Source organism: Carcharhinus amblyrhynchos, unplaced genomic scaffold, assembly GCF_965287045.1.
Source record: "Carcharhinus amblyrhynchos unplaced genomic scaffold, sCarAmb.v2.hapA scaffold_50, whole genome shotgun sequence".
Taxonomy (NCBI): Eukaryota; Metazoa; Chordata; class Chondrichthyes; order Carcharhiniformes; family Carcharhinidae; genus Carcharhinus; species Carcharhinus amblyrhynchos.
Window position 1 is genome coordinate 2,562,155 of NW_027649791.1, and position 27,796 is coordinate 2,589,950.

The following is a 27,796-nucleotide window of genomic DNA, read 5'->3' on the forward strand; positions in this document are numbered from 1 at the left end:
ACATCCCTCCGACATACTACCAGTCAACATGTCCCTCTCCTTTGTGAATACTGATGCAAAGTATTCGTTTAGGATCTCACCTACTTCCTTGGGTTTTAAGCATAATTCCCCTCCTTCGTCCCCGAGAGGTCCAATTCTTTCCTGACAACACTCTTGTTCCTAACGTATGTATAAAATGCCTTAGGATTCTCCTTAATCCTGTCTGCCAAGTACATTTTGTGTCCCCTTTTTGCCCTTCTAACTCTGTTTGAGTTCTTTTCTACTTTCTCTGTATTCTGCCTTGGAGGGAGTGCAGAGGAGGTTTACTAGGCTGATACCGGAGTTGAGGGGGTTGAGCTATGAGGAGAGGCTGAATAAACTAGGCTTGTACTCGTTAGAGTTTAGAAGAATGAGGGGAGATCTCATTGAGACGTATAAGATGATGAATGGGATGGATAGGATAGAGGTGGAGAGACTCTTCCCGCTCAAAAAAGACAGTACGACTAGGGGGCACAGCCTCAAGATAAAGGGGAGGTGGTTTAGAACGGAGTTGAGGAGGAACTTCTTCACTCAAAGGGTGGTGAATCTCTGGAATTCTCTGCCCGTTGAAGTGGTGGAGGCTGCCTCGCTAAATATTTTTAAGAAGCGGGTTGATGGGTTCTTGATAAGAGAGGGGATTAAGGGTTATGGGGAGAGGGCGGGAAAGTGGAACTGAGCCACAACAGATCAGCCATGATCTTATTGAATGGCGGGGCAGGCTCGAAGGGCTAGATGGCCTACTCCTGCTCCTATTTCTTATGTTCTTATGTTCCAGTGCTCCATTTGTTATTAGCTGCCCGGACCTTACGTATCTAACAGTTAACTTGAAGTTTAGTTTAAAATGCACTTATTATTAGAATCAAAAGAACTTAAAATAGAAGAACGAACTTGGGGGTGGATAGGACGATAAATGGCCAACGACAAACCTGCACATTAAGGGCTTCTGAGGAAGTTCGCTGCTCAACCATCTTGCCAACTGTGTGATATTACTGCAGTCATGTGATTTATACCTGAAAACTTCACTAAGAAAAGTTGGGAATTGTTCATGCCCCTCAGAGGCCAATAACATGCCTATAGGCTTGACACTGAAACATATCCAATGGCATGAAATTGTGGTATCAGCCCATTAAACCTGCCAAAAATATTAAGACCTGTCCAGTCATCATTTTTAGCTGCATTATAAGTCTTAATAGCCGTTAAATAGCCACATTACCACTGAGAATTAACATTTATAGGTATGACACTCAATTTCTTAATTTTCAAAATTTCTTGGGATGGCATGTTGGCATCACTGGTGAGACCAACATTTATTACCCATCCCTAATTACTCTTGAACTGGATGGTTTGTTAAGCCACTCCAGGTAATACAAGGATGGCAGATTTGCTTCCCTAAAAGATATCAGAGAACCAGATGCATTTTTACAACAGATGATGGTAGTTTCATGGTCACTATTACTGATCATAGCATTCAATAGCAGATTTCATTAAATGGACTGGTATTAAAAATGAAAGCTACCATGGTAGGATCTGAACCACAAGCAAGCCAGAGCCCGAGACTTTGGACTATTAGTGTAGTGATATTACCACTATGCCACTTTTTGACTTGTCACTTTCTCTTTGCTTTTTAACTCCCTATTTAAATTTCTCTGCTCAATTTGACATTGAATTCAATTTTCTAACTGGCATTTCCTGGTACAGACACTGCGCCGCTCATTAACAATTCTTCAATCAGATTGGTTAAGGAGATACACAAATGCTTGCTCTGTTCATACAGATCCCAAGTCCTCTGCAGAGGGCACTATGCTGTTTGGATCTCAAAAATCCAATGGAATGCCTATAAACATATTGAATGGCTGACATTATTCACTCTCCAGGAGCAAAACCTAGCCCATTTAATTTAAAAATGGAAGAGGTATACTGCAAGTGGGGTAAAAAGCAAACAAGGAGTTTTAAATTGCAATCTAGGATCTTTCAAGCATGAATGAGTCACCCCCATTCAGGAAAAAAATCAGAAACCTTACATCAGACCATCTTCATTTGAACACAAATTATGATCAGATGTGCGAGATAGAATGACTTTTATTTCTCTTGACATATATTTACAGGAAAATTAAAAAGTAATTCAATTTCTATTTCGCTGACAATAGGGCAAGACAGCTGTAAATATACTATTTTGTTGTGTCTAATTGAATCACAGAATCCTACATGGCAGAAGGTAGTCATTTGGCCCATCAAGTCTGCACCGATCACAATCCCACCCAGGCCCCATCACCATAACCCCATGCATTTACCTAGTTAGTCCCCTGACATTAAAGGGCAATTTGGCATGGCCAATCCACCTAATTCACACATCTTTGGACTACATATTGCAAAGTGAATTTGTCCAGTTTAATGAAAACATTTAGCTTCATTCAAGTTGTAAATAAAACCAGAATGGCTGGTTGATCAATTAAATCAAATATCTATTATGATGAGTGTCACAAACATGAAGATTATCCACAACAAAATATTCTTCCTTTCCTCATTTAATAATTGTGATTTTGTTGACGTTGCTGCCGTTCCACAGATATTCATTCCTAAAGACCCATTAAATACAGGTCAAGCCAAAAAGGGTCCAATCAGAATATTAGAAGTAAAAGGAGGCTAAATTATCTTACAGTTTAAATGGCCTATTGAACGAGAGTGTCACACAAAATAGGAATGCACTTGTTTCAAACTCTGGTCGGCACTGCTATCCAATCATAACGAGGCGACAATCAAGATGCTCTAGCTGGTTCAAACCCTCGTGGCCTGCAAGATAGGCATGAAGGAGGAAAGAGGAGGGAAATAAGATGGCCCAGGATTCCATTCCTGAATTGTTATTCAATAACTGCTCAACAGTAGATGTGGAAAGGAAATGTTAATGGATGTCAGGTAAGAACAGGGTTAGACTTGCCTTTGATGTTGAATATCCTATCAGATCCAATCCCCACACATGAAGAATGGCCACTTCAACAAAGCACCAGAAAGTTAACAACACCATAATATAAATGCTGGTCTTCAAGGGAAAAAAGAAGACGGAGAGGTGAAGAGGGATAAAAAACAGAAGCATTCGCATGCATTTTATTTCTGAAAGTTCTATGTGGGATACCAGCAAACTGTGGATTCTTTGCAATAGTGTTGTATGTGAATAATGAATAACAATATCAATGTGGAGTCACAGTGATAAATTCCTTTTGTCTTCATTCGAATCAATAAATAATCAGTTTCCTCTCCTGTAGCTGGTATTATATTATATTGACAAATAATTCCCAGGTTGCCTTTTGTGCTCAAGTTTGGAGTTCTTGTTCATCATGCTCACACCCTGTTGTTGCTGTGCCTATCCAATACCTGCCATGGATGCATCTGTCCATCATGGTATCCGAATCACACTCTTCATGGAGACAATAAGCCTGATTTTACCATTGCTTTGCACCTGTTTTCGGGCCCGAAAACTTGGTATAGTTGGGCGTGAGGCGAGTAGTGTGATTTGTGCCCGTTTCTGCGCTGATTCTCCCTTTCCCAAAGCTCAAAAATGGCTGTGATCGGGACCACGCCCAAAATGAATGTGGTGGCCATTTAAATGCCCAACTTTATCAGCACCTTCCCCTTTACCACCGCATTCACCCATTCAGAATCAATGCGAAACAGACATGCTCCATAAAAGTCCAATTCGGGCGCTCCAGTTAGTGAGGAGGTAAGTGCCAAGTGTCCGCTGCTGATCGGGGGGGGGGGGGGGGGGGGGGGGGTTGTCCTGTTGCCACTTTGTCTGAGATCACTGGAGGGAAGGGGGGGGGGGGGGGTCCACTGCCACTCTGCCAGAGATCAATGGGGGAGAGGGGGTGGTGGTGGTTTTGCTGCAATTCTGCCTAAAATTAGCAGAGGGGAAGGGGAGGTCTGCTGCTATTCTGCCTGAGATTGGTGGGGCGGGGTCCGTGATCAATCTGGGTGATGGAGGTTGGGGGAATGTCTGTGGGGGCCAGGGATAGGCATTATCCGGCCCAGGAGGAGTGTGGCAGGGTAGCAGTATTCTATCTTGTTTTTGCGCATGCGCAGTTGGAGGTGCCGATTGGAGCTGCAGGCCGTGTTAAGCCCTGCCCATGGACTGGTGTAGCGCGATTCAGAACCGCTGAAATTTTTTCAGGCAGAGTGCGTATGGGGGCATCTGAGAACGGGTCTAAAAGTTAGATCTGAAACACTTCCCAGTTTCAAGTCTGCCCGGCACTTAGAATCAAAATGGTAAAATAGGGCCCAATGTCTCATCTTCACATTAAACATATCCTCCAGGCTAAATAGGACAGATTTTAAACTCATCAAGCAACTCAAGACTAGCCATGCATGAGATGCTGTCAGCCATCAAGCAGCAGAATTGTATTCAACCACAATCTGGAACCTCATGGCCCAACATATTCCCCATTCTGCCGTTATCACCAAGTGTGATACAATGTAAGTACAGGAGGGAATGCTAGGAGCATACCTGAACATGCGATGCCAACTTGTGCAACAATGTTCAGCAATTCACAACCCTTCAGGTATTGAAGCAGTGCATGTCCAAATGCAAGTTCTGGACAATATCCATGTTTGGGCTGACAATTAGCAAATAATACTTGTGCCTCAAGTGCCAGGCCATAACCAACAAGAAAGAATCTCCAATGAGAGAGAATCTAACTAGTGACCCTTGATGTTCAATGGTGAATTGACTGCTATCAACATTTTGGGGTTAACGTTGACTAGAAATTGGACTGGACTAAAGTATAATTACTATGGCTACAAGAGCAAGTCAAAGCTGAGAATCTTGAAGCAAGTAACTTCCTGACTCCCCAGAGACTATCCACAATCTTCAAGGCACAAGTCAGAAGTATGATGGAATACTGTCCCCTTGCCTGGATGAGTGCAGCTCCAACAACACTTGAAATTTGACACCATCTAGGACAAAGCAACCTGCTTGATTAGCATGCCTTCCACAAACATCGATGAATAATAGTAGCACTGTGTACCAAGACACCCTGCAGGAACGTACCAAGGTTCCTTAGGCAGCACTTTCCAAACCTATGACCACTACCATCTAGATGGATGGTAGTGCTTCATTCCTGGAGCACCCTCTCTGACAGCACTTACACCACACAGATTGCAGCAGTTCAAAGAAGGCAGCTCACCATCACCTTTTCAAGGATAATTAGGGATGGGCAATGAATGCTGGCCTAGTTTGCAAAGCCGACATCCTTGAATGAATGAAAAAAAATGTGCTGGTGGAACTGTGACACAGTAACCTGCACAGAGACCTCATTGAGGGATGGGCACGACTGGCAACTTAACTTTCCAGTATATAGAATCTTCAGGCGTAACAGAGAAGGGGGTAAAAGAGGGGCAGGCATTATATTAGTTAAGGAGTGAGATACAACAGAAAGAAGAGCTAGTATCTTGAAGAGGACATCAAATGAAGCTACGTAGATAGAGCTTAGGAATTAAAAAAAGGGCAGTTGCATTGCTTGGTGTTTATTATAGACCTCCAGATAATCAAGAGGAAATTGAGGAGCAAACGTGTCCAATTCACAAAGATATATAAAAATAATAATAGTGTAATTATAGTAGGTGATTTCAACTTTTCCAACATTAACTGGGACAGACAGTTAAAAACTTGGATGGAGTGGATTTCTTGAAATGCGTAAAGGAGAATTTTTTTAGATCAAAATGTAGAGGGTCCAATTAGAGAAGGAGCTGTGCTGGACTCAATTCAAGGGAATGGAGCCAGGCAGGTGGTTGAGATGGTGGGGTGCATTTTAGTGATCACAATCACAACATGGTATGATTTAAGCTTGTTACGAACAAAGAAGTGGACAAATTTCAAAAAATGGTTTTGAATTGGGGAAAATGGAGTTTAATAAAATAAGGAAAGATCTGGCCAAGTTAGACTGGGAATGGCTACTAACGGGAAATCTGCAAAGATCAGTGTGTGTGCGTGCCTGTCGGGGACAGGGATGGTATAATCACAGAATGTTCCCTCTAGGATGACAGGAAAGAGTAACAAGCCCAAAAGAACCATTGATGACCAGAGATATTCAGGATAAGATGAGAAGGAAAAGAAAGACTTTTAGCAGGTACAAGGAGAGCAAATCAGCAGAGGCATTAGTGAAATACAGAAAGTATAGGGCAGAGCTCAAGAAAGCAATTTGGAAAGAAAAGAGGAGATACGAGAAATCTCTGGTTGATAAAAGCAGGGAGAATCCCAAAACATCCTCCAAGTAAAATAATGGGAAGAGGATAAATCATGAGAAAGAATAGGTCCCATTAGGGTCCAAGGGGGCAATCTGTGGGTGGACTCAGGCAGCACTGATAGAATAAATACTTCACATCTATCTCCGCCCAAGAGAACAAGGGTGAAAGTATGGAATTTAGGGAGGGAGACTGCAAGGTTCTTGAGCAAATTGTCATAGAATCATAGAAACCTCTACAGTGCAGAAAGAGGCCATCTGGCTCGAGTCTGCACCAACCACAATCCCACCCAGACCCTACCCCCATATCCCTACACATTTACCCACTAATCCCTCTAACCTATGCATCTTAGGACACTGAGGGGCAATTCAAGAACAGCTTCTTCCCTGCTGCCATCAGACTATTGAATGGACCTATGTTGCATTAAGTTGATCTTTCTCTACATCCTAGCTATGACTACAATACGATATTCTGCACTCTCTCATTTCCTCCTCTATGTCTGCATAGCGCACAAGAAACAATACTTTTTACTGTATGCTATTACATGTGACAATAATAAACCAAATCAAACAACTGATCTGATGCTATTTTCTTTTAAAGAATTATACGGAAGGACAAGGTATTGGAGATGTGTGGCAGGCTTAAAAGTGGGCAAATCTCAAGCTGCTGCAGGAGACAAGGAAGGAGATTGCAAGGGCTGACTCAAATTTTTAATTCCTCTCTTGCCATGGGGGAGGTGCCAGAGAACTGGAGAACAGCTAACAATGCTTCTACTATTTAAAAAGCATTATAGAGATAAGCCAGGGAACTACAGACCAGGTAGTCTCACTCAATGGTAGGGAAATTATTGGGAGAAAATTCTGAAAGAGCATCTATCTCCAATTGGAGGAGCAAGGCTTGATCAGGGGTAGTCAGCATGGCTATCCCTGACAAATTTGATTGAATTTTTTGAGGTGGTGATCAGGTGTGTAGACAGGGGTAGCACAATTGATGTAGTTTATGTGGATTTCACAAAGCCTTTGACAAGGTCCAACATGGGAGACTTATAAAGAAGGTAAATACACATGGGATATAGGGTAATTTGATATAGTGGATTCAAAATTGGTTCAGTTGTAGGAGACAGGGGTGATGACAGAAGGTTGCTTTAGTGACCGGAAGCCAACGTCCAGTGACTTACTACAGGTATCTGTGCTGGGTCCCCTATTATTCATCATTTATATAAACAACATCTTCTGGGCAAGGTTTAGTAAATTTGAATATGACAAAGATTAGCCGGGTGGTTAACAGTGAGACTGAGTGCAATGGGATACAAGATGATATAGATGGGAGGGTTAAATGGGCAGATAAAAAGTTAACCCTGAATAGCGTGAGGTGGAAGGATTACTCCTTTGGAAGGAGTAATTTGACAAGGAAGTATTCAATTAATGGTGTTACACAAAGTAGTTCTGCAGAACAAAGGGGCCTTGGCATGTTTTTCCATAGATCATTGAAGGTTGAAGGGCATGTTAGTAGGGCGGTCAGAAAGGCATAAGGGGAACATGATGATATAGTGTTCGCACTGCTGCCTCACAGTGCCAGGGACCCAGCTTCAAATCCAGTCTTGGATAACTGTTTGTGTTTGCACTTTCTCCTTTTATCTGCGTGGGTTTCCTCCCACAGTCCAAAGGTGAATTGGCCATGCCAAATTGCCCCTTAGTGACCCAAGATGAAGTAGTTAAATGAATTAGACATGGGAAATGCTTGGGGTTACTGGGTGAGGGTGGGGAGAGGGCCTGAGTATGTTACTCTCAGAGAACTGGTGCAGACTCAATGGGCCGAGTGGTCTCTTCTGCACTGCAGGGATTCTACAATATGCCTTTAGACATAGATTACAAAAAAATAGGAAAGTCACTTTGGAGTTGTGTAGAACTTTGGTGAGGCCACAGCTATAGTATTGTGTGCAGTTCTGGTCGCCACATTATAGGGAGGATGTGATTGCACCGGAGTGGGTACAGAGGAGATTCACCAGGATGCTGCCTGGAATGGAACATTTAAGTAATGAAGAGAGGTTGGATAGGCTTGGATTCTTTTCGTTGGAGCAGACTAACGGGCAACCTGATTGGAGGTGTACAAGATTATGAGGGGCATGGATAGAATGGAAAAGGAGCAGCTGTGAGGGGCAAGAGCATTGGGAGGATATGAGGAAAATCTTTTTTGCCTGGAGGATGGTAATGGTCCGGAATGTGCTGCTTAGGAGCAAAAAACTAAGTATTACTAAGTAGAATGCTTTATAAGAAATGATAAAGATAAAACAAGATGAATATATGTCAGAAAGGATAATTTAGGAAGACAGGTCTGAAAATTTGCACTAGTTTTCAAGTTTAGCAACATTAGGTTTTGTTTCCTTGGGAGAGGAAAGAGGGACTAAAACTATACAATTACTATTTCAGGCCACTATTTGATAATGAAGGCTTTGCAAGATTAAGACTGCAAGGATTTCTTAATTAAAGGAACTTGTACATCTATTAAAACTGTTCACAGTTCAGGATAACGATTGCCATACTATTGTTCCCAACCAGGTCTCAAAACATTAAGCGTTACACCACTAATGACTATTCCTAGATTTAGGGAAGTGTTGTACCACAGGGATACAGTCTATCATCTAGGGATAGTGAGCATCATGCTACAAAGACACTGTCCTCTATCTAGGGAAACAAACTGCTATAGCACGTTATATGCATCCCTGTATTATTTGATTTCTGAAGTTGTACAAAACTGTAATTTTCAGATATTTCAGGTTAACTAGATTAAGGAGCGCAGCAACTTAGATAGAGAATGAGGAATTTGCAATTGGCCATGTTCTTGCATTGTGAAAAAACCAGAAGAGCCAGTGTTTCTGATTTGTGCAGAAAAGCTACCAACCACAAGATTTTCTGATCATTATACTTATTAATTCTGGAGTTATTTTACAGAAGCTTGTCAAGTAACTCTGCATAAGTCTATTTCTACACTCATTAAATGATCCAAAAATTATACTCAGTGCAGTGTTCCTCTCAAGTCTATCTGTTAATTCATTAGCTGACTAAAGTTTAGAGCAAACCACAGAGAACTATAACCGTTTGAAGTTAGTACTGGCATGAAATGCACAGAGGCATGTACAGTACCTGATTGTTACTGTTTGATGTGAATGAACTTCCAAATGCTGAGCTACCACTATAACCAGTTTGAGTTGATGAGAAGGGATCAAAAGCTGCCAAATTACTTCCTGTGGACTGTGCTTTTCCGCCAGGTCCCAACGGTACACTGTCTGAAATCATCTAAGAAGTAAAAGAAAGAAGATTTTTCGCACCATGAATATTCAGATCCAAAGCAAATTACATTAAATGGCCTAGCCCCATATGTATTTATTTCAAGTAATTGATTTTGCAAATCACATCTGAACCACATGAACTCAAGTGAACTGAGCTATGCAAACTGTACAACAAGGCTAAGCTTTGGCAAGTTTGTTAAACATTGTCATTTTCTTCAATGACATTTTAAAGAAGTACTTCCTCCTAGTTTCCTTAGCTTGTTTTTTTTCTGCCTCAAAAGCCACCCAAGATAGCAATGAACAGATGGCTTTTTCCCATCTTAAACTTGGAAATTTCTGTCCCTTGTTAGAACACGTTGGAGCTTTATTATACATTTTACATTAAATATTTATTTGCCACATCTGTGAAAGTATTTCTTCATAGGGTCTACAAATTGGCTAATGGATGTTCTTGTACTTGCATCATATCAATTCAACTTGGCTGCCTTGAATGAATATATGTCTAATGTTTATGAAAATACCACGCAAGAAACCCTCACTTTTAGAACCATTTCTGAATATGCTTACAAAATAATTGCTTCTTAATTGTTAGCCAAGACATTAGGACTTACAGCCAAGCTGGTAAATAATGACAGTCAGCTAGCAATATCAGAAACAGAAGCTAGAATTTTAGGTACACCCAGCGCAGCATTCATAGGCAGGGCACTGGTGGGGCAAAATAAAATTGGGCACCTATGGGAGCAGGGTCAAAACTATTGTATACCCATCTCAGAAGTATTTTACCTGGGGCAGGGAAGGCACTGGGTAGTCCACTCACTTGTGGGTCAACTGAAGCCCCCAAGTAGCCAATTAATGACCAAAGGCTACTCAGTATAATCTGGCAACATCATGGCCAGTTTGAAAGGGGGTGTGTATGCGTGGAGATGCCTCCATTGTGGACACACTTCTCAGCAGAGATTCTTCCAACAAATCTGCACACTACCCCTATTTCTCTGCCCCAATCCTCAACGCCAGGTCTGCCAACCTGACCTGGTGAGACTGCATACTTACCTTTGTCCTTGCTCAGTAGCTGTTCTTCAGGGAACAGTTAGTGCTGTAAGACAGCTGTCAGCTTTTTGTTTGCCTAATTGCTCTTGAAGGTGGGACAGCCTTTCGCCAACAGGGGAGGAATGACTGCCTCATACTAAATAATGGGCATTAAATGGTTGTGAAGCAACCACAAGCAGGCTGGCTCCTGACTGTTACGACGTGGATATGTCGGCGTTGGACTGGGGTAAACACAGTCAAAAGTCTGACAACACCAGGTTTAAGTCCAACCGATTTATTTGATAGCAAACTCACTAGCTTTCGAGGTTACCCCCTTCGTCAGGTGAATGGAGAGTTCTGGCCTCAGACAGAGCATATAAAGCACAGACAGTTTACAGATTACTGATTAGAATGCGAATCTTTACACCTAACCTGCTATTCAAGTCTTAAAGTGGCTGACAATGTGAGTGGAAGGAGCACTGATCACAGGTTACAGAGATGTGTATTGTCTCCAGACAGTACAGTAAGTGAGGTTTTGCAAACCCAGGCAAGTCATGGGGGTTACAGATAGTGCGACATGAACCCAAGATCCCTGTTGAGACCGTCCTCACGTGTGCGGAACTTGGCTATCAGTCTCTGCTCAGCGACTCTGCGCTGTCGTGTGTCGTGAAGGCCGCCTTGGAGAATGTTTACCCAAAGGTCAGAGGCTGAATGCCCCGAAGGGATGTCCCGAAGCATGGTACATTGGGGAGACCATGCAGACGCTACGACAACGGATGAATGAACATCGCTCGACAATCACCAGGCAAGACTGTTCCCTTCCTGTTGGCGAACACTTCAGTGGTCACGGGCATTCAGCCTCTGACCTTCGGGTAAGCGGCCTTCACGACACATGACAGCGCAGAGTCGCTGAGCAGAGACTGATAGCCAAGTTCCGCACACGTGAGGACGGTCTCAACAGGGATCTTGGGTTCATGTCGCACTATCTGTAACCCCCGTGACTTGCCTGGGTTTGCAAAACCTCACTTACTGTACTATCTAGAGACAATACACATCTCTTTAACCTGTGCTCAGTGCTCCTTCCACACACATTGTCAGCCACTTGAAGACTTGAACGGCAGATTAGGTGTAAAGATTCGCATTCTAATCAGTAATCTGTAAACTGTGCTTTATATGCTCTGTCTGAGGCCAGAACTCTCCATTCACCTGACGAAGGGGGTAACCTCGAAAGCTAGTGAGTTTACTATCAAATGAATCAGTTGGACTTAAACCTGGTGTTGTTAGACTTTTTACTGTCCTGACTGTTACGCCAGTGATGTGGAGATGCTGGCATTGGACTGGTTACGCCAGTGGGCAGAGGCCCATCCCTGCAGCAAAATTCAACACAGAAATTTCAACAAATAGATTTTTAAAAATCATTTGGTAGGATGTGCGCATTACTGGTGAAGCCAGCATATGTTGCCCATCTCTAATTACTCTTGAGAAGGTGAAAGTAAGCAGTCTTTTTAAACCTCTGCAGTCTGTGGCTGCCAGGATGTATGTTACAAAGAATTTCCAGCTTCTGATCTGTTCTTGTAGCCACAATACTTGTAGAGCTGATCGAATTAAGTGTTTAAAAAGACTTGATGTCTTTCATGATATCAAACATCGCAAAATGCTTTGTAACCAATGAAATACTTTTTGGAATGTAGTCACTATTATAATCTAAGGAACATAGAACATAACAGCGCAGAACAGGCCCTTCGGCCCACAATGTTGCGCCGACCAGTTAAAAAACAATGACCCTCTAACCTAAACCAATCCCTTTCCATCCATAAACCTATCCACGGATCTCTTCAACGCCCCCAAACTAGGCGCATTTACAACTGCAGCAGGCAGGGCATTCCAATCCCTCACCACCCTCTGGGTAAAGAACTTACCCCTGACATCCGTCCTATAACTACCCCCCCTTAATTTAAAGCCATGCCCCCTCGTGCTAGCTTTCTCCATCCGAGGAAAAAGGCTATCACTGTCCACCCTATCTAAACCTCTAATCATCTTATATGTTTCAATAAGATACCCTCTTAACCGCCTTCTTTCTAGCAAAAACAACCCCAAATCCCTCAGTCTCTCCTCATAGGACCTCCCCTCCATACCAGGCAACATCCTGGTAAACCTCCTCTGCACCCTCTCCAAAGCCTCCACATCCGTCCTATAATGTGGGGACCAGAACTGCACACAATACTCCAAGTGCGGCTGCACCAGAGTTGTGTACAGTTGCAACATGACGCTGCGACTCCTAAATTCAATCCCCCTACCAATAAACGCCAAGACACCGTATGCCTTAACCTTATCTACTTGATTCCCAACTTTCAGGGATCTATGTACACATACACCTAGATCCCTCTGTTCATCCACACTATTCAGAGTCCTCCCGTTAGCCCTATACTCGACACATCTGTTATTCCTGCCAAAGTGAATTACCTCACACTTCTCCGCATTAAACTCCATCCGCCACCTCTCGGCCCAGCTCTGCAACCTGTCCAAGTCTCCCTGCAAACTATGACACCCTTCCTCACAATCTACCACACCTCCGACTTTGGTGTCATCAGCAAATTTACTAATCCACCCAACTATACCCTCATCCAGATCATTAATAAAAATTACAAACAGCAGTGGCCCCAAAACAGATCCCTGAGGCACACCACTCGTAACTGAACTCCATGACGAATACTTACCATCAACCACCACCCTCTGTCTCCTATCTGCTAGCCAATTCCTGATCCAATTACCTAGATTGCCCCCAATCCCATATATCTGCATTTTCCGCAGAAGCCTTCCATGGTGAACCTTATCAAACGCCTTACTAAAATCCATATATACCACGTCAACTGCCTTACCCCCATCCACCTCTTTGGTCACTTTCTCAAAAAACTCAATAAGGTTAGTAAGGCACGACCTACCCGCTACAAAACCATGCTGACCATCTCCAATCAATTCATTACTCTCCAAATAACTATAAATCCTATCCCTAATAATTTTTTCTAAAACCTTGCCCACAACAAAAGTAAGACTCACCGGTCTATAATTCCCAGGGAAGTCTCTGTTCCCCTTCTTAAACAACGGGACAACATTCGCTATCCTCCAATGTTCCGGCACTATACCAGAGACCAACGACGACCTGAAGATCAGAGCCAGAGGCTCTGCAATCGCCTCTCTTGCCTCCCAGAGAATCCTAGGATAAATCCCGTCCGGCCCAGGGGACTTATCTATTTTCAAACCCTCAAGAATATCCAGCACATCCCCCCTATCAACTGCAATACTGTCTAGTTTACACCCCTGTAACCCAGTGTTCTCCTCAGCTACATTTATGTCCCCCTGCGTGAATACCGAAGAGAAATATTGGTTCAATGCCTCTCCAATCTCTTCCGGTTCCACGCACAACTTCCCTCTGCTGTCTGTAACTGGCCCTAATCTTGCCCTAACCAATCTTCTGTTCTTAACATATCTATAGAACGCCTTAGGGTTCTCCTTAATCCTATCAGCCAAAGTCTTCTCATGTCCTCTTTTAGCCCTTCTTAACTCACTCTTCAACTCCCTCCTAGCCAATCCAAAGCTTTCTAGTGCACTACCTGAGCCCTCAAGTCTCATCCGAACATAAGCCTCCTTTTTCTTTTTAACCAGAACATTAGCCAATGTGCACAATGTCCCATAAACAATGCAATAACAATTGGATTATCTATTTTCGAGCTGGCAATTGAGAGATAAATATTGGTCAGGACACCCAGGGTAACTCACATTTTTTTCCTCAGAGTCGTGTCTTCGGATTTTTAACATCCACTTGTTTTAACATCTAATCTGAAAGATGCAGCAGCATTCACTCCCTCAGTATCACACTGCAGTGTCAGCCTCAATATTTGCACTCAAGCCCTAGAGTGGGACTCAAAACTTGGAACCTTTGAATTGGACAAGAGTGCTACCAAGTTGCTGTCCTGACTGGCCAGGGCACTCGCAGACATCTTTAACATCTCTTTATACAAATCTGATGCTCCCTATCTGCTTCAAGACAACGACCATCATCTCTGTACAAAAGAAAAGTCAGGTAGCGTGCCTTAATGACTATAGTCTGACGATGGCTCTGACATCCATTACGAAATGCTTTTCAGATTGCCTGATCCACTATAGTTTGCCGATCACTGCAACAGGTCCACAGCAAACACAATTTTCCTGGCCCTGCACTCAACCCTGGAACACCTGAACAACAAGGACACCTATGTCTGACTCCTATTTATTCACTACTCAGCTCAGCCTTCAACACCATTATTCCTACAAAATTCATCTCCAAACTCAGGCCTGGGGCTTGGCTTCTCCCTTTGCAACTGGATCCAAGACTTCTTAACCCATAGACTGCAATCAAACAGGATAGGCAACAAAACCTCCGCAGGATTATCCTCAACACTGGTGCCTCACAAAGCTGTGTCTTCAGCCCCTTACTATATTGTTATGCACCACAAGACTGTGCGGCTAAATTCCCCTCCAACTTGGATTTTCAGGTTTGCAGATGACACCACTGTAGTGAGTCAAATCTCAAACAATGAGACATAGTACAGGAAAATGATGGAGAATCTGGTGAACTGATGCAGTGACAATAATCTCTACTTCACTGTCAACAAAATGAAAGAGAGATTGTCATGGAGTTCAGGAAGCATAGTGGAGGACATGCTCCTATCTACATCGAGGCATGGTGGCACAACAGTTAGCACTGCTGCCTCACAGCTCCATGGATCTGGGTTCGATTCTTGGCTTGGATCAGTGTGTGTGTGGGCTCCCTCGGTGCTCTGGTTTCCTCCCACAGACCAAACGTGTACGGGTTAGGTGCATTGGCCATGTTAAATTGCCCCTTAGTATGCCGGGATGCGTAGGTCAGTGGAACTGACAGAGTAAATGTAGAGATCCTAGGATAGGGTCTAGGTGGGATTGTTGTTGGTGCAGGCTCGATGGGATGAGCGACCTGCAGGGTTTCTACAGTTTTGACACTGATGGACACAAAGTAGAAGTGGTCGAGAGCTTCAAGTTTTTAGGTGGTCAGATCACCAACCACCTGTCCTGGCCCCTCCACACCAACACTATACTTAAGAAAGCCCACCAATGCTTCTACTTTCTCAAGAGGTTAAGGAAATTGGTATGCCCACTACGACTCTCACCAACTTTTACAGATGCACCACAGAGAGCATTCTTTTTGGGTGCATCACAGTTTAGTACGGCTCCTGCTCTGTCCGAGATGGCAAGAAACTACAAAGGGTTCTAAATGAAGGCCAGTCCATCACGCAAACCAGCCTCCAATCCACTGACTGTCTGCATTTCCCACTGCCATGGAAAAGCAGCCAGCATAATTAAGGACCCCACACACCCTGGACATGCTCTCTTCCACCTTCTTCCATTGGGAAAAAAGATACAAAAAAAGTGAGATCACATTCCAAGCACTCAAGAACAGATTCTTCCCTGCTGCCATCAGACTCTTGAATGGACCGACCTCCTATTAAATTGATCTTTCTCTACATCCTAACTATGACTGCAACACTAATTCTGCAGCCTCTCCTTTTCTTCTCTTTGTATGGTATGCTTTGTCTGTAGAAGTTGCAAGAAACAATACTTTTCACTGTATACTAATATATGTGACAATAATAAATCAGAAAGTGGTTAATGCTAACACCCAGGACTTTGATGGTGGGGGATTTGCAATGTTTATACCTTTGAATGTCAATGGGAGATGATCAGATTCTCCTTCAATGAAGGTGGTCATTGTCTGGCACTTTTGTAGCACAAACATTACTTGCCATTTGCAAGCCTGAATGTTGTCCAAGTCTTGAAAAATGTGAAAATTAACAACTCTTCAAATTCTGAAGCAGTCTATGTTCTGGAAACTGTGCATTCCATCAGTAAACAGCACCACTTAAGACCTTATGACAGATGGGTGAATGATGAAGTAGTTGTCTTGGGCAGAGATTCTTAGCCTCCAAAGCGATTACCATCTTTCTTTACATTAGGTCTGACTCTAATGAATAGAACCTTTCCATCCTGATTCTGGATGTCTGATCCTGATCCTGGGTCTGGAGTCAATGCTGAGCATGCCACAGAAGCTTCATTTCAAACGGCCTCCTTCTGCACTGTGAAGATTCTGTGATTCTATGAACTGTTTAGCACTTTGCCACAACCTCTGGTCAAACTGTACTGCTGATGGCATAGGACATACCCAGGGATGATGACGGAGGCATCTGAAATTTTGCTGTAAAGTATCATTCTGTGATGAAGACGGTGTTAGGCTATTGTTATCTGTAAAACAGTTCTACCAATTTTGGCACAATGCTTCATGATGAGGACTTTGTGAGATCAACTGGGAAGGATACGTCACTGTAATTTCCAGTGCCTAGGTCAATGCGAGATGGTCGATCTGATTTTATTCCTCATCAACTTTCCTTAAGTAGTTTGTTGCAACTGAGTGGCAGTTAAGAGACAATTGCATTCCAAAAGATCTGGAGTCACATTTGGGGCACAACGGACAAGGAAAGCAGATTCCCTTCCATGAAGGACATTAGTGAACCAGATGGATTTTTAATGAAAATCTGACAATACTAAGACTAGCTTTTAATTCTATCTTTAATTAATTGAATTTAAAGCACACTAGCTGCCATGGTGAGATTTGAATCCATGATCCCACATGGTAATAGCCTGGGCCTCTGGATTATTTGTCTAGACAGTAATATTATCACAATACCACCGTTCGCTGCTAAACTACTTTTCAGATCATAAAAATGGAGGGAGCAATGATGTAGTGGCATTGACACTGGACTAGTAATCCAACAACCCAGAGCAATGCTCTGGGGACCCAGGTTCAATACTATCATCACAAATTTGAATTCAGTAAAAATGTGGAATTAAAAACCTAATGAAAACCATGAAATCATTGTCGATTGCTGTAAAAACCTATCTGGTTCACTAACATCCCTACTTGGTCTGGCCTATATTTGACTCTAGACCCACAGCAAGTGGTTGACTCTTAACGCCCTCAGATAAGGGCAATAAAATGCTCACCCACCCAGTAGTGCTCACATCCCATGAAAGACTTAAAAAAATCTTGATAATTGAGAGTAGAGTGAACTGGTGTATCAACTCGCAGCAATCATGCAAGTTCAAAATACCACTCTGCTGATATCTGCTATGTGGATGCGTTGAAAGCAGAGTGGAGGGGTGCAAGGGAAATGGGAAATAAAACAGAGAATCAGATTTGTAATACTTTGACACTTCTATCTTCCTTCACTTCTTTGTCTCCAAACCAACATTACAAATCCGCTGACTCTCAACTACACTGCCTCACACCCCGTCTTCCAGTGAGAGCTCCATCCCATTTTCCCAGTTTCACAGTCTCCATTGCACTCATCCCCTTTCCTTGCGATAGAGGAAGATTAACATCTGCCCCTTTACCTCCTTCAAAGCTCCAAGCACTCCCTTCAGATAAAGCAGCATTTCACTTGCACTTCTTTCAATTTAGTCTTCTGCATTCGCTGCTCACAATGTGGTCTACTGCACTGGGGAGACTAAACAAGACATGTGATCACTTTGTGGAACACCTTCATTCAGTCCACAAGCTTAACCCTGATTCTCCTGCCACTTACTATATCAATTCACCATCTTGCTCTAATGCTCACATTTCTGTCCTTGGCCTGTTGTAATGTTCCAGTGAAGCCCAATGGAAACTGGAGGAACAGCACCTTATCTTTCAATTAGGCACATTATATAGCCTTCTGGATTTAACACCAAGTTCTCCAATTTCAGATTGTGAATTCTGTCATGCAAGTCAATTTGCTTTTTTCCCCCCCTAATCCTCCAATTTGTTTTAAGTTATGACTTCAGAAGGCACTGACAAAAGTCATAACATAGATTCTACCATCTAACCTTTAGCCTACAATTAGCATCTTCCTAGGTGTTTATCACTATTAACTATCTTTTTGTCTTGTATCCATGACATCTTTATCAACTCTCACCTGACCTCCTACCTATCCCCGTTTATATTGCTACACTTTTCTCCTTCTCTTCAGCTCTGAAAAAAATCAGACTCAAAAACATCAACTGTTTCTCTCTCACAGATGCTGCCAGAACTGCTGCATTTTTCCAGCATTGTGTATTTTAATGTCAGGTTTCCAGCACCCATATTATTTTGCTAACATTGCAATACATTGGTATTCTTTAACAGATTGCAGTGAAGAGCATGTGATAAAGCCTATGGTGCATATCTCCTGCTTTCCTCCCAGAGTATAACTGGGGCACTTGCATGGAAACTGAAAGGAATTTCAGGTTCACACTTCAGTCAGTAGAAAAGCGAGCTAATTTTATTGCTGCATTTTTGAACAAACGTAAGAAGTCTCAACACCACGTTAAAGGCCGACAGGTTCATTTGGTAGCAAACACCACTAACTTTCAGGTCAGGTTTCGTCAGGTGAGTGGGGAGTTCTGATCACAGATAGGGCATATAAAAGGCACACAGTTTACAGAATACTGATTAGAATGCGAGTCTTTACAGCTAATCAAGTCTAAAAGGTGCAGACAATGTGAGTGGAGATAGCCTTAAGCATAGGTTAAAGAGATGTGTATTACATAAGAACATAAGAAATATGAGCAGGAGTAGGCCATCTAGCCCTTCGAGCCTGCCCCGCCATTCAATAAGATCATGGCTGATCTGTCGTGGCTCAGTTCCACTTTCCCGCCCTCTCCCCATAACCCTTAATCCCCTCGCTTATCAAAAACCCATCAACCCACGTCTTAAAAATATTTAGCGAGGCAGCCTCCACCACTTCAATGGGCAGAGAATTCCAGAGATTCACCACCCTTTGAGTGAAGAAGTTCCTCCTCAACTCCATTCTAAACCGACCCCCTTTTATCTTGAGGCTGTGCCCCCTAGTCCTACTGTCTTTTTTGAGCGGGAAGAGTCTCTCCACCTCTATCCTATCCATCCCATTCATCATCTTATACGTCTCAATGAGATCTCCCCTCATTCTTCTAAATTCTAATGAGCACAAGCCTAGTTTATTCAGCCTCTCCTCATAGTTCAACCCCCTCAACTCTGGTATCAGCCTAGTAAACCTCCTCTGCACTCCCTCCAAGGCCAAAATATCCTTGCGTAAATACAGCGACCAAAACTGCACATAGTACTCCAGCTGCGGCCTCACCAATGCCCTATACAGCCGCAGCAAGACCTCCCTACTTTTATATTCAATCCCCCTCGCTATGAAGGCCAGCATCCCATTAGCCTTCCTGACCACCTGCTGCACCTGCAGGCCAGGTTCTTGCGACTCATGCACAAGGACCCCAAGGTCCCTCTGCACCATCGCCTGCTGCAGTTTTTCGCCCCATAAGTAATAGTCCTTCCTACTATTATTCCTACCAAAGTGGACCACCTCGCACTTGCCAACATTAAATTCCATTTGCCAGTTCCTGGCCCATTCGCCCAGCCTATCTAGATCCTTCTGCAGACTCTCCACACCCTCCGTGCAATTTGCCGTTCCACCAATCTTGGTGTCATCAGCAAATTTCGACACCCTACACTCGGTTCCCTCCTCCAGATCATCTATATAAATGGTAAATAGCTGAAGCCCCAGCACCGACCCCTGGGGCACTCCACTAGTCACCAACCGCCAATCCAAATAGCACCCATTAACCCCCACTCTCTGTCTCCTATTTGACAACCAATCCTCTATCCACGCTAACACCCTACCCCCAACTCCATGCCCCCTTACCTTCTGCAATAACCTCTTGTGAGGTACCCTGTCAAACGCCTTCTGAAAATCAAGACAGACCACATCCACCGGCTCTCCTCTATCCACCGCCCTAGACACATCCTCATAGAACTCCAATAAATTTGTCAGACACGACTTCCCCTTAACGAAACCGTGCTGCGTCTGCTCTATCAAGCAATTCCCCTCAAGATGCCTCGCTATTTCCTCCTTGATAACGGATTCTATCATTTTACCTACAACAGACGTTAAACTAACCGGCCTATAATTCCCCGCCTTTTGCCTGGCACCCTTCTTAAACAACGGCGTAACATTAGCCACTTTCCAATCTTCCGGCACTTACCCGGAATCCAGCGACGTCTGGAAAATAACCACCAAGGCATCCACTATCACCTCTGCCATTTCTTTCAGAACCCTCGGATGCATTCCATCCGGTCCTGGTGACTTGTCCACAATCAGTCCCTCCAGTTTGTCGAGCACCGCCTCTCTAATAACAATAATGTCATTGAGACCCTCCAGTCCTACCACCTTTCCATTGCTAACACCCAGCAAATTATTCACGCCTTCCTCCGTGAAGGCCAAAACAAAAAAGTTATTCAAGACCTCAGCCATTTCCCCATCCCCTACCACTAAGTCCCCCCTCTTATCCTTGTGGACAAGTCCCCAGGACCGGATGGGATGCATCCGAGGGTTCTGAAAGAAATGGCGGAGGTTATAGTGGATGCCTTGGTGGTTATTTTCCAGACGTCGCTGGATTCCGGGGAAGTGCCGGAAGATTGGAAAACGGCTAATGTTACGCCGTTGTTTAAGAAGGGTGCCAGGCAAAAGGCGGGGAATTATAGGCCGGTTAGTTTAACTTCTGTGGTAGGTAAAATGTTAGAATCCGTCATTAAGGAGGAAATTGCGAGGCATCTTGAAGGGAATTGCTTGATAGGGCGGACGCAACACGGTTTCATTAAAGGGAAGTCGTGTCTGACAAATTTACTGGAGTTCTATGAGGATGTGTCTAGGGCAGTGGATAGAGGAGAGCCGGTGGATGTGGTCTTTCTGGATTTTCAGAAGGCGTTTGACAAAGTACCTCACAAGAGGTTATTGCAGAAGGTCAGGGGACATGGAGTTGGGGGTAGGGTGTTAGCGTGGATAGAGGATTGGTTGTCAAATAGGAGGCAGAGAGTGGGGGTCAATGGGTGCTATTCGGATTGGCGGTTGGTGACTAGTGGGGTGCCCCAGGGGTCGGTGCTGGGGCCTCAGCTATTTACCATTTATATAGATGATCTGGAGGAGGGAACCGAGTGTAGGGTGTCGAAATTTGCTGATGACACCAAGATTGGGGGAAAGGCAAATTGTGCGGAGGGTGTGGAGAGTCTGCAGAAGGATCTAGATAGGCTGGGCGAATGGGCCAGGAAATGGCAAATGGAATTTAATGTTGGCAAGTGCGAGGTGGTCCACTTTGGTAGGAAGAATGGTAGGAAGGACTATTACTTACGTGGCGAAAAACTGCAGCAGGCGACGGTGCAGAGGGACCTCGGGGTCCTTGTGCATGAGTCGCAAAAACCCAGCTTGCAGGTGCAGCAGGTGGTCAGGAAGGCGAATGGGATGCTGGCCTTCATAGCGAGGGGGATTGAATATAAAAGTAGGGAGGTCTTGCTGCAGCTGTATAGGGCATTGGTGAGGCCGCAGCTGGAGTACTGTGTGCAGTTTTGGGCGCCGCACCTGCGCAAGGATATTTTGGCCCTGGAGGGAGTGCAGAGGAGGTTTACTAGGCTGATACCGGAGTTGAGGGGATTGAGCTATGAGGAGAGGCTGAATAAACTAGGCTTGTACTCGTTAGAGTTTAGAAGAATGAGGGGAGATCTCATTGAGACGTATAAGATGATGAATGGGATGGATAGGATAGAGGTGGAGAGACTCTTCCCGCTCAAAAAAGACAGTAGGACTAGGGGGCACAGCCTCAAGATAAAGGGGAGGCGGTTTAGAACGGAGTTGAGGAGGAACTTCTTCACTCAAAGGGTGGTGAATCTCTGGAATTCTCTGCCCGTTGAAGTGGTGGAGGCTGCCTCGCTAAATATTTTTAAAGAAGCGGGTTGATGGGTTCTTGATAAGAGAGGGGATTAAGGGTTATGGGGAGAGGGCGGGAAAGTGGAACTGAGCCACAACAGATCAGCCATGATCTTATTGAATGGCGGGGCAGGCTCGAAGGGCTAGATGGCCTACTCCTGCTCCTATTTCTTATGTTCTTATGTTCAACGTTCACCCTAGCCAGCCTCTTCCTTTTTATATATTTATAAAACCTCTTGCTATCCTTTTTTATATTAAGCGCTAGCCCAGCTTCATAGTTTCTCCTACCCTTCTTTGTCAATCTTTGTTGACATTTAAACCTCTCCCAATCCTCTTCTCAGCCACTACCCTTAGCTACTCTAAACGCTTCCACTTTTAATTTAACACTTTCCTTCACCTCCTTCGTTAACCACGGCTTATTACCTCTCCTACGGTCCTTTTTAACCATCGGAATAAATTTCTGCTGAGTACCAAGAAAGATCTCCTTAAAGATCCTCCACTGCTCCTCAGCAGACCTACCTTCCAACGTGCTCCCCCAGTCAATATTCGCCAATTCTTCTCTCATCCTACCGTACTGTCTCCAGCCAGGACAGTTAGTGGGTTTTGCAAGCCCAAGCAATTCGTGGGGGTTATAGATAGTGGGACAAGAACCCAAGATCCTGATTGAAGCCGTCCTCATATGTGCGGAACTTGGCTATGAGTCTCCGCTCAGCAACTCTGCGTTGTCGTGTGTCGTGAAGGCCGCCTTGGAGAACGCTTACCCAAAGATCAGAGGCTGAATGCCCATGACCACTGAAGTGTTCCCCTGGCGATTGTCGCGTGGTATTCATTCATCCATTGTCGTAGCATCAGCATGGTCTCCCCAATGTACCATGCCTTGGGACATCCTTTCCTGCAGCGTATCAGGTAGACAACGTTGGCTCAGTTGCAGGAGTATGTACTGTGCAACTGGTGGATGGCGTTCTCACATGAGATGATGGCATGTGTCAATGATCCAACACGTCTTGCAGAGGTTGCTATGGCTGGGTTGTGTGGTGTCGTGGTCACTGTTCTCCTGTACTTTGCTGCAGACAAAGGTCTGTTTGAGGTTGTGCAGTTGTTTGAAGGCAAGAAGTGGGGGTGTGGGGATGGCCTTGGTGAAATGTTCGCCTTCATCAATGACATGTTGAAGACCCTGGAGTAAAATGTCATAGCTTCTTCACTCCAGGGAAGTATTGGACAAAGAAGAGTATTCTGTCCACCGTGTTTGTCTTCTGAGTTTGGTGCAGTTTCTCGCTGTGGCATGTCAGAACTGTCTATCAATGAGTTGAGTACCATATCCTATTCTTATGAGGGCACCTTTCAGCGTCTGGAGGTGTCCAACACGATCCTCCTCATCTGAGCAGATCCCATGTATACGGAGGGCTTGTCCGTAGGGGATGGCTTCTTTAACGTGGTCAGGGTAGAAGCTGGAGAAGTGAAGTGGAGCATCGTGAGGTTATCTGTGGGCTTGCGGTACAGTGAAGTGCTGAGGTGACTGTCCTTAAATGGAGATGTACGTGTCCAAGAATGTAACCGATTCCGGACAGTAGTCCATGGTGAGTCTGATGGAACTTGTTGATGTCATCATATAGTTGTTTCAGTGATTGTTCACCATTAGTCCAAAAGAAGAAAATGTCATTGATCTATCTAGTGTATAGCATCGGTTGAAGGTCCTGTGCGGTGAAGAAGTCTTGTTCGAATCTGTGCACGAAGGTATTGGCGTTTTGAGGTGCGAATTTGGTCCCCATAGTTGTTCCGTGTGTCTGGATGAAAAACTGGTTGTTGAAGGTGAAGACATTGTGGCCCAGAATGAAGCTAATGAGTTGTAAAATTGCATCTGGGAACTGGCAGTTGTCGGCGTCGAGTACTGAGGCAGTTGCAGCAATGCCATTGCTGTGGGGGATGCTGGTGTAGAGTGACGAGACATCCATTGTGATGGAGTGCTCCTGGTTCAACTGCTCCATGTGTGTTGAGTTTCTGTAGGAAGTCCATAATGTTGCGACAAAAGCTGGAGGGTTCTTTGTACAATGGGTTTCAGGATGCCCTCGACGTAGCCGGAGATGTCCTCGCACAGGGTCCCATTGCCCGATACGATGGGATGGCCGGGTGTGTTTGCCTTGTATATCTTTGGGAGGCAGTAGAGATTTGCAACACGGGGAGTACGTGGGATGAGAGCATGGAGGGTGCTCTGAAGGTCCGGATCAAAGGTCTTGATCAGAGTGTTGAGTTGACGGGTGTGTTCTTTGGTCAGATCTGCAGGTAACTGTTTGTAATGTTCCTCGTTGTTCAGTTGTCAGTACACCTCTTTGCAGTAATCCATTCTGTTCAGTATGACGATGGCCCGTCCTTTGTCTGCTGGTTTGATGACAATATTGCGGTTGGTCTTGAGAGTACAGATGGCATTGCGTTGTGCTTGGGTGATGTCTGGGGCTGTCTTGAGCAGTTGATGAATCTGGTTTCACCTCCTGATGGCTTGGACATACATGTCAAGTCGAGGACAGTGGCCTTCCGGAGCAGTCCAATTGGACTCTTTCCTCTTCAGTTGCATTTTTGAACAATAACAGGGATACACTACCAAGCCCCTCAAGGCTGTTCTGGTGATGGTGTGGTATTGTCAGTGGACAAATAATTCAAAGGCCCAGCATAATGCTCTGGGGACCAGGGTTCAAGACCAACCAAGGCAATCTGGAATGTAAAAACCAATTGTCGACTATCGTAAAAACCCATTTTAGGGAAGGAAACCCATCTCACCTGTGATTCCAGATTCATAGCTATGTAGTTGACTCTTAAATATCCTCTGAAATGGCCTAACAAGCTACTCAGTTGTTCCAAACTCAAAGGAATGAAACTGGACAGACCACCTGGCATCAATCCATGCACCAGAAACAACAATGACAAACTCAATTCCTGCAAAGTCCTTTTTACAAACACTGGGTGTTTGTGCCAAAAACGAGGAGTCTCACAGACTAATCCAGCAACAGACTTAAAGTCATACTCTTAGAATCACAACTTCAGTATCATACCTAAAGATGTGCAAGACACTGCCATCACCATTCCTATTTCTAGGTACTTCCACTGGCAGAACAGACCAAACTGACGTGGTGGCACAGTGATATAGAGTTGGGAAGGAGTTGCCCTGGGAGTTCTCAACATTGACTCTGGACCCCATAATAACTCATGGCCTCAGGCCAAACCTCCTGCTGATTACCACATATCATCACCACCCCCTCAGCTGATGAATCAGTACTCCACCATAATGAGTACCACATTGAGGAAGCACTGAGGGTGGCAAGGGCACAGAGTATACTCTAGCTGGGAGACTGCAATATTCATAACAAAGAGTGGTTCAGTCTGTCCATGATATTATCAATAGGAGCAATCACTGCGCAGTCCTCGTGGAAGTGGGAGAGGCAGCAATGAGACACTGGAGGAAGGGTTTGTGCCGACTCTCTGAAAAAGCATCCTACCCAGGGTTACCGCCAAACCTATCCTCATAATCCTATGTATTTACCATGGCTAATCTGTCTAATCGACACGTCTTGGGACACCAAAGGGCAATTTAGCAAGGCCAATCCATCTAACCTGCAAATCTTTGGAAGGAAACCAGAACATCTGGGAGGAAACTCATGCAGACATAGGGGGATTGTGCGAAACCTGCACACACAGGCATCTCAATCCGGAATTGAACCTGGGCCCCGGCACTGTGAGGCAGTATTAATTACCGTGGCACCCTCATGCAAACATATTAGAAAGAATGCAGAAGAGATTCACAAGAATGGTCCCCAGGGGTGAGAATCTTCAGCTATGAAGATATATTTGAGAAACTGAGACAATTCTCCTTGGAGAGAAGAAGGAGGCCAAGAGGTAATTTGATAGAGATGTTCAAAATCATAAGGGGGCTGGAGAAGGTAGATACGGAGAAACTGTTCCGTTCATAAAAAGACTAAGAGCTTAAAGTGATTTGCAAACAAAGCAAATGCAATGCAAGAAAAAAATATTTTCACATAGCAAATCATTCGGGGTTGGAATGCACCACCTGGAAGTGTGGTGGAGGCAGATTCAATTGAGGCATTCAACAGGGCACTAGATGTTTACTTGAATAGAAACAATGTTCAGGAGTTACAGGGAAAAGGCATGAGATTGGCACTAAGTCAGCATGCTGATTTGGAGAGCTGTTACAAACACAATGGGCAGAATGATCTTCTTCAGTACATCAACAATTCTGTGAGTCTGTGACTCTCCACAGTCATTGCCAAGCCTAAGTATTTTCAGCATTCTTGTTTTCATCACAAAACGTAAAACTCTGAATCTCTAAACAGCAACTTGTTGGAAAAGCCTGCTGAAAAATAATACAATTTTTAAAATCAAATTACTAAGGCCAAATTGAAAGAGAGAGTAAAAACCTCAAGTGAAGCAGTAAGAGTGTGTGTTGTATCACAGGTGAAAAATTTAAGACATAAAAAGGTTTTTCTTTAATGCAGCAATGCTAAGGGCACTAACACAAAGAATAAAAAGCAAGCAGTCATAAAAATCTTGTAAAAACATGTTTTAAGAGAAATGCAAAGCAAATAAGGTTATTTAAAATAAAGTAACTGTATTGAAGGATCATTTTAAAAAGAGCTAAAAAAAATTTCTTCCTGAGCTATTATTGTCATTGACAACAGGAGAAAGAAAACTGCCATACAAACCCAAATCAAGGCCAAACCCAAATACAGACCAGAGAAATTCATGTCCATGACTGCCATGCAAGCGTTAAAATCCAAAACAACGAATTGCAACTTTTCCAATTCACCCACATGTGAAGAATGAATGAGTCAGAACAATACATTCTGAGCCAAGTATTCAGAAGATTTAAAAACATAACTTGAGTTAAGAACTTCTGATATAAAGAGCCAGCATTACCAGCATATGTAATTAAGAGAAAACTGCTCACCTCCACATAGTCTGCTGGAACGAGTCCAGTCATCCCTTGAGCATTTGTTGCTTCACACCATCCACCACCAACATCCTGAAAATATGAAGCAAATGTTTCACTTAAAAACAACTAACGGCACAGTTAGTGTTTATGTTTTATTTTTACCTCAAGTGTCTAGTTGTAAGTGTAGGAATTGAAATTTAATGCAAGAGAAATGTAAGTGTTTACAAGTCTCTGCAGCCAGAAACTGTGGATTGACAAGCTTATAATGTTTCCCTCAATTTTTAAATTTCTAACAGTTCCATAAAGAAGTCAAAGTGTGGGAGAGAGGATCTAATTTACTGTTTTTAATTTTATGCTTTTATTTATTTTTTGGCATATGCAGGCCCACTAAAATGTGAATTATTGGGGCAGCCCAGCCGACAACATTTGCTTAATTGGTTCCAAAACAGCCCATAACCATAGCTTCAC

General features: G+C 43.8%; 1 protein-coding gene across 1 annotated transcript in view; it reads right to left on the reverse strand.

The window, feature by feature from the left end:
- Positions 1-27,796, reverse strand: part of snx9b (sorting nexin 9b) — a 173,818-nt gene that overhangs the window by 123,845 nt on the left and 22,177 nt on the right. The window contains exons 2-3 of the mRNA XM_080182268.1: positions 27,344-27,418; positions 9,393-9,545 (exon numbers count right to left, since the gene is read on the reverse strand). Of these exons, the coding sequence (XP_080038394.1) occupies positions 9,393-9,545; positions 27,344-27,418 (228 nt within the window). The remainder of the gene's footprint in view (positions 1-9,392; positions 9,546-27,343; positions 27,419-27,796) is intronic.